Raw genomic sequence first — 6,962 nt, 5'->3', positions numbered from 1 at the left:
CGGCTCGGCCAGCCTGTGCGCCCGAGCCGGCGCGAGCCCAGCTCCCGGCCTGCGGGGACAGGGAGGGCCGGGCCCCACGTGCGGCCCGAGCCGGGCGGAGCAGAGGCCGGCCCGAGCCGGGGATCCCGGGGCGGGCCCCGCGCGTACGCTCCGCGCCCCCCACGTGCGGCCGCGCGCCGGGCCCCTCACGCGCCGCCTGCACCCCGCTACACTGTAACCTTTTTTTGTTACACGCTCGTCACGTGGGCGTGACATCAAGAGATCGCGAGAGGGGCCGGGCCCCGCTCACAGCGCCCCCTAGCGGCGCCCCGAGGCGGGTGCGGCAGCCGGGGGGGCCCCGCGCTGGGCGGTGCACGCGGGAGGCAGAAGCCGCCTCGGGAGGGAGCCTCAGGCGGCGCCGGGGGTGGAACTTGCTGCTGCCCCCGCACTAACGTGCCCTTCCGCTTAATACAAATGCTGCGCTCCCGCCCTGGGCCCGAGCCAGCGTCGCCGCGCAGCACAGCGGGGCCGGCTCCGGCTTGCAAGGAAAAGCGCGTTTAGCGCCCCGGCTGCAGCGGGAGCTCGGGCCGCGCAGGCTGCAGCCTGACGACTAACCCGATTTGCCGCCCACGTGCCAGCTCTGGGCTCAGCCCGCCTTTAAAGACAGGCGTGAGCGACTCACTTTGCAGCCTCTGCTAGTGGCGGGGCTGTAGGGCTTTCACCTCAACAAGCTCAGTTCCCGCTAAGCCACATTTTAAAAGTCCCTCTAACACAAACAGGCCGGGGGACTCAAGGGGGGGATGAGTGGGGTGTCCATGCCCACACACACTGACAATGTATTTTTAAATGATTGGACAGTATATATTTAAAATATAAAATCTTAACTACATCAGGGAAAATAATTTTTCTGACTGTCCAACACGTCTCATTGAAGTGTCAATCAATGTAAACATCTCCCTCCATAGCTCCCACTTGCAGTCTGAACATTGCAGTGTTGTGCTAGTGCCTGAGAACCAGAAAGGGACAGGGAAACGTTAACCCTGGAGAGAAGAGAGTGGTCAGCAAGAAGTGAAGAGTTCTGGCTGCTTTGGAAACATCCCTGCTTTTACACTTGGAGACCAGAAGCCATTTGTTTCTGCACTTACCTCTGACTGGTGCTGGATGGTTATGGGACACTAAACCATGGTAATAACGGCAAAGATAGAGAAAGCACAGAGGAAGGGAGGATTCCTTCACGCCTCAGGCACAGACCTAGTGACCAGCATACTCAGCACCATCTTGCAACTCCTGTACCTTCTGCCTCTTGGTTGTCACGTCTCAGGGAGATCATGTCTATGCAATAAGCAACTGTCTTCTCTGAAAAAGATAGAATACAAAGCATCCCAAGAGCCTGAGGAGAGATGGTGGTAGCAGAAACTGCATCTCTGTCAAGATATGGGTTGAAAACAGTGATGGGACATGCTGGAGTGGGAGTCAGACTTACTGGCCCAAATACCTTGATTAAACACCAACACCTTGATTAAACACCAACTTGTGGGGAGACAAAAGACCTGAAAACTTAAGCATCTCACATTTGCCATATGAGCAAATTTCTGGGGTTCCAGAGAATAGGCAGGTGGCTAATGTTCCCTGTATATGAAAGAGCCAATGCCTACACTGTTATTACTATACATAACCATCAAACTGGATCCCATACATATAGGAAAGGGAACACTACCTCCATAAGAGATACAGGCAACTGATAATACAGTGAGTAAGGGCCATGCACCCCTCCTGCAATAAATCCCATTGATATAAATGGGAATAGGTGCCTAAATAATGCCCACTTGCTAATATGGCTGATTGCAAGATCAGGCCAGGACCAGGGCAACCAATAGGCGAACTAGGCGGTCGCTTAGGGTGCCAAGTGGTTGGGAGCACCAAAGAGCAGTGCCCTGGCTTGGCAGGGAGGAGCAACCTTCCAGAGGCACCGGAGAGCCAGAGCATCGGCTTGCAGGGGTGGTGAGGCCCAGCGCAGGGAAGCCAGCAGCCCTGCAAAGGCTGCGGCACCACTAGTGGGGAGCAGCAGTGCCCCCTGCCCCTCCTGCCCAGGCTGTGGCCTGGTGCCCCCCCGGGGGCTCCTACAGGTTGCATTAGATGCATGCAGGCGCCTGCTCTCATGCACCCCCTGGCCTCTGCGGCTCCCAGGCATGTGAGCTGCCACCGGGGCACAGGGCCCTGAGCCTGCTTCCGGAGGGGCAGCAGCAGCTCACATGCCCAAGAGCGGCAAGCCGGGGAGGGTGCATGGGGGCCAGTGCTGGCATGTATCCACTGCAGGAGCCCCCTGGGGCGGGGGGGGGAGAATGACAGGCCACAGCCTGGGCAGAAGGGGCAGCGGACACAGCTGATCCCGGCTAGCGGTGCCGCCGCTGTTGCAGGGTTGCTGTCCCCCTGCGCACTCAAGACTGATTTAGTTTGGGTGCCAGTGAGAGTCAGAAGAAGAGCTCTGCCTCTATGTTTAGGGTTCTTCAATAACTTGATATCCCATCACATTGCATTTTTGGCCTTTTGTGTTTGAAAAGCAGATTCTGTCTTCACCATTGAAAATCTTGGTTACATTCCAGAACAATGGTACAGAATTCAGAACAAGCCCTAGATTATAGCTTATCATGCAAAATGGGAATAGTCTTCAGATTTCAGATTAAAAAAAAAACCAATTACATGGTTGAGAAGTAAATATAAAGTATTTTAATGTGTTTATAAAGTGAGTTTGTTTATACTTGGGCCATCATATCTTAAAAAACATCTCGTTTTACTAACTTTAATATTGTTAAAAAGTCTCAAAGTGACTTTGAAATTTGAGTATGGAAAACCCCCTTCCTCCCCCCCCCCTTTTCTGCCTTTTGAGGTACTGTTACTGAAATACTTGCACAGCATATTTTGAAAGTCACATGAAAATCAATGAACTCAAATCAACTAAGCCACCGTGCAGTTAGGTTTCCAGAGGATGGTGAGAGAGAAATGCATTTTTTACCTGAGATAGAGAGCCTAGATTTTCATGGAAGTTGCTGAAAGTTAGATGAGCAATCAACTGAGTGGGATTTGTCAACTGTAAAGTTGATTCTTGGTAGGCTGTGCCAAGTGACTTTATTTATTAATTTGGATTTCATTCTAAAAGAAACATCCCACAGCCATACGCATTACTGACAACCTGCCCAGTTGTTTGTCTGTGCACCTGTTACATCATGTCTTTAGACTGTAAACACCTGGGGACTATCATTTACTATGTATCAATTTAGTTCCGAGCACAATGGGGCCCCAACTTAGTTGACGCCTCTGGCAATATAAATCTTTAATATTAATATTTTTAAATCAGTGCCTTAGGAATTGTAATACATAACTCCATCCAGAGCAGCAGCATTTCTCCAACCCCCATGCTACATGCACTGAAGCATGTGAGTAACTTTAAGCATAGGACAACTACTCACATAGTTGAAGTTATACAAGTGCTTCAGTGCTGTATTGTCTAATCATCAGTTAGTAGATGCAATGGCATTTGAAGTGCTCTTTAGCCATAAACTGGCAGATTAGTGTTGTCTTGCACCTTAGGACATATAGTACATAGTTGCAAATAGTACTGCTTAAGGGACTCACGCTGGGTACCCTTAGTGCAAATTCCCTCAAAAGATGCTGGGCTGTAGACTTGGTCATGTTCTCCTTACACCTTTCTCCACATTGGTTGCAAATATGGTAGCATGTCCTCTATGGGTGGTGTATCATGCACACTCCCTGTCCCTGCTCTCTGGAGTTCTTGGGAGGCAATGTGCCTATTCAATTGAAAATGAGGCATATGGGTGTCATGTTGGCACAAGGATATGTCTGTGTAAGAGCTAGCTCTTCTAGATGTTCCTCTGAGTTGCCTTGCAAGGGAGAAGTGTGTGTGTGTTGCAGGAATTCTGAGGAAAAGCAAGGAATAGAACATGGATCTGCTCACTCCCATGCATGTGACTCACACACAAGATCTTCCTTCTTAGCAGCATGTATGATTTATATTATAAGAAAAATGATTTACAACCCAATAATAAAATATCCCTTCTGCCCTTGTATTGTATGATTGCATTCATTACTGATCATTAAGAAATATCTTTTTAATAATCAAGGGGTAACAGTTGCAGTTAGAGCTATAAAGGCTCGTTGGGATTTGCCCTTCAATGAACTGATGTGCAAAGGGGGGGGTGCAAGGTGGAAGTTTCACCTAGGGCGCATAATATCCTTGCATCAGCCCTGGATCAGGCCCCTGTGTGTGATACTCAAGTTATTGTAGACTATACAGAGCAATTAAAGAATGATGAGGCATCCGTGGTCCCTTTCATCTGTGACCCCAAGTCCAGCTCCTCAAGACAGGAGACCTGAATATAGTTCAATAAAGCAGTATCAAGTCCTTTGCAATAAAGCTATACAATCCCTGAGGCCCTCCTGGGAATTGCTCTGCAGCAAGGCAGGGGAAATCAATCAGGGAGCAACAATCAAGGGAAATGGACATTTTAGGCTGATTGGAAACAGAACTGCCCTGCTACATGATGCAGGTTTGAAAATGAGCTGCTAGTTGCAATGGTAGGCCCATTCAGAATGTCTATCCTGCAATAAAACACCCCTGACTGGCCCATGTCAGCTGACTCAGGGTTGCAGGGCCTGGAGTCAGGATCAGCTCCAGGCACCAGCGCAACAAGCAGGTGCCTGGGACGGCACGTTCGGCTCAGGGAAGGACTTGCTGCCGAAGAATAAAGCAGCACGGTGGAGCTGCTGCCAATTGCGGCTCCCCCCCCCCCTCCGCTTGGGGCAGCAAAAACCCTGGAGCCGGTCCTGCTCAGAGTGTAGGGCTATAAAACTGCAGTGCTGATATCTGGTCTGGGGGCGCAGCCTGGGCCCTGGGCCCCCGACAAATTGTAGAGCACTGAGTACAATTCTGCTCCAACCGTATCTAAAGCCACCTCTTAAGCAACCAGTTTGTTAGCCCCTGGAGAAGTCACTTAGAGATTTCACTGCACTTTTACTCTCCAGTTTAGAGAGCTCATCTACAGTTTCATAACTTTGACAGAAACAGTCTTCCCTCAACCAACTGAGCATCTCCTAGTTTAAGCTGTTGTGTTTTTTTCCCCATTTGAGAGTACTGCTGTAGTTAGCTGTATATAAAAGCAGACAAATATAAAACTGTTATAAAGATGAAACACATAGTAAGTACATGACAGGTTGTTCTGGATACTTTAAATATAGTATTTCATTGCTCATTTTGGGCAATGATTCTATCCATTTGAGGTTTCATACCAACCGAAACAAAAACATTTTTAAGGTTCAGCCCAGTCTAGTTTAATCAGCCAACCTCAAAGTGCAAAAAGCAAACATCCCATAGAAGGCAAGGAGCAAATTCAATATTTACATTTTCAGTTTTAATAATCTGCAGTGTCAGTAACACACAAGGAGATGTAACTACTAGCCTGATACTGCCTTCTGAAAAAAGGCAGCGAAACAATTCTTTATATTAAAATGCAACTGGCTAAGAGAAAATCCATGTTGAATTTAGAAAGCTTTCATCCACAATACATTTTGGCATCTAAGGTAGTTCAGTATTTTCACCTGCAGTTATTATATCTCAGGCTCTAAATTAAGCAGACAGAGACCTGGGAAAGAATCGTATGCAAGATCTCCAAGGACAACCCAGAGTGTGCTGCAGGAAGTGGTGCTGGCAATTTAGCAGGAGGCACTTTCCATCAAGTCAGGATTGCTCCAAAGCTTCAGCACAGAGTTAAGGGTGCTGTGCCAGAGATGAAGTATTTGGGATGAGATGTAAAAACCACACAACCTCCCCCGCATCACCATTACCCCTCCCTATCTTCTCAGTGTGTTGCATACATTTCCTTTGAAGAGAACACGACTGGCAGATTGACTGACTTACGGGAAACCCTCAGCATAAACAGCAGCAGGACACAGCTGGGTTTTTGCATTTTTTTTTTATTGAAAATTTACATTAAAGTTAGAAAGGTATCACGCTTAACAGTGCTGGTTCTTTAATGTTTGTCATGTAAATATATATGCAGTGCAGTGCAGTCACATTTTCATTTGTAAAACGGAAACAAAAAAAAATAAAGGAGAGAGACAGTAGAATGCAGTTTGGAAAAACATGCAGTGAATGTTCCAAGGGAGAACGAGACAAGCAAAAAGTTCCAGAACAGGCGTCAAATGCATTTTAAGGACACTGCACTCTACTCACACGGTATTTGGATGGAGTATTACCAGCCACTGACAGCTCCACCCCTCCCATTTCAATAACTCTAAGTGTAAGATCATTCTCTAACTAAAGAGCACAGGGAGAGGTTAGACTATTTGGAGCATTTTACGCAATACATGATTTCACGTTAAAAAATCTCACTCAACCTGTGGTCAATCAGGTGATGCGTTTAATAAGGTGGTGGAGGCACAAACAACACTAATGAAAACATTTCCGTTTTTGCTTTATTTCTTTGTTAAAATTAAAAAGTATTTTGTGGCAAATCACTCCTTGTTTATATCTCCTTTGACATTGAATGTAACAGTTTTCAGAACAAACCAACAAATTCACATACTGAAAACACCCCATCAGGCTTCCAAAGATCCTTAGGGGAGCCCACGACCCTTCTATTAGGCCAAATTAGAGGAAAAACATGGTTGTAACCCAACATTTTAAAATTTGGCTACTGGTTAATCTAATCACTACATTTTTGTTGCTCCTCCAAGTTTTTTGTACATGATCAACTTTCCCCAATATTGTGTGGTCTTGTCACACAAAATACAAGACACTTCAATTTTAAATACCATGCAAGTAAGAAAAGAGCTTCTTTCGAAGACACTAACACTGAAGATTTCGCCCCCGCCCCCGACATTATAGGATCCCTAAACTCTTCTACAAGTGGCTGTCTTCTCCCTCAGACATAGTGCAGCTGGCGAGGACAGATTTAAAAAAAGCTACA

General features: G+C 47.2%; 1 protein-coding gene across 2 annotated transcripts in view; it reads right to left on the bottom strand.

Annotated features, from left to right (window-relative positions):
• Positions 1-5,949: 5,949 nt before the first annotated feature.
• SEPTIN6 (septin 6) overlaps positions 5,950-6,962 on the bottom strand; it is a 42,450-nt gene continuing 41,437 nt past the window's right edge. For both annotated transcript variants that reach the window (XM_030575101.1, XM_030575099.1), the window contains one exon: positions 5,950-6,957. Coding sequence is in view for 1 of the 2 variants with exons in the window: in XM_030575099.1 (XP_030430959.1) it covers positions 6,948-6,957 (10 nt within the window). In the remaining variant the exon portion in view is untranslated. The remainder of the gene's footprint in view (positions 6,958-6,962) is intronic.

The sequence above is a fragment of the Gopherus evgoodei genome, chromosome 9 (assembly GCF_007399415.2).
Source record: "Gopherus evgoodei ecotype Sinaloan lineage chromosome 9, rGopEvg1_v1.p, whole genome shotgun sequence".
Lineage (NCBI taxonomy): Eukaryota > Metazoa > Chordata > Testudines > Testudinidae > Gopherus > Gopherus evgoodei.
Note: the sequence above shows the minus strand (reverse complement) of the source record. Positions and strands in the feature narration are given on the sequence as shown.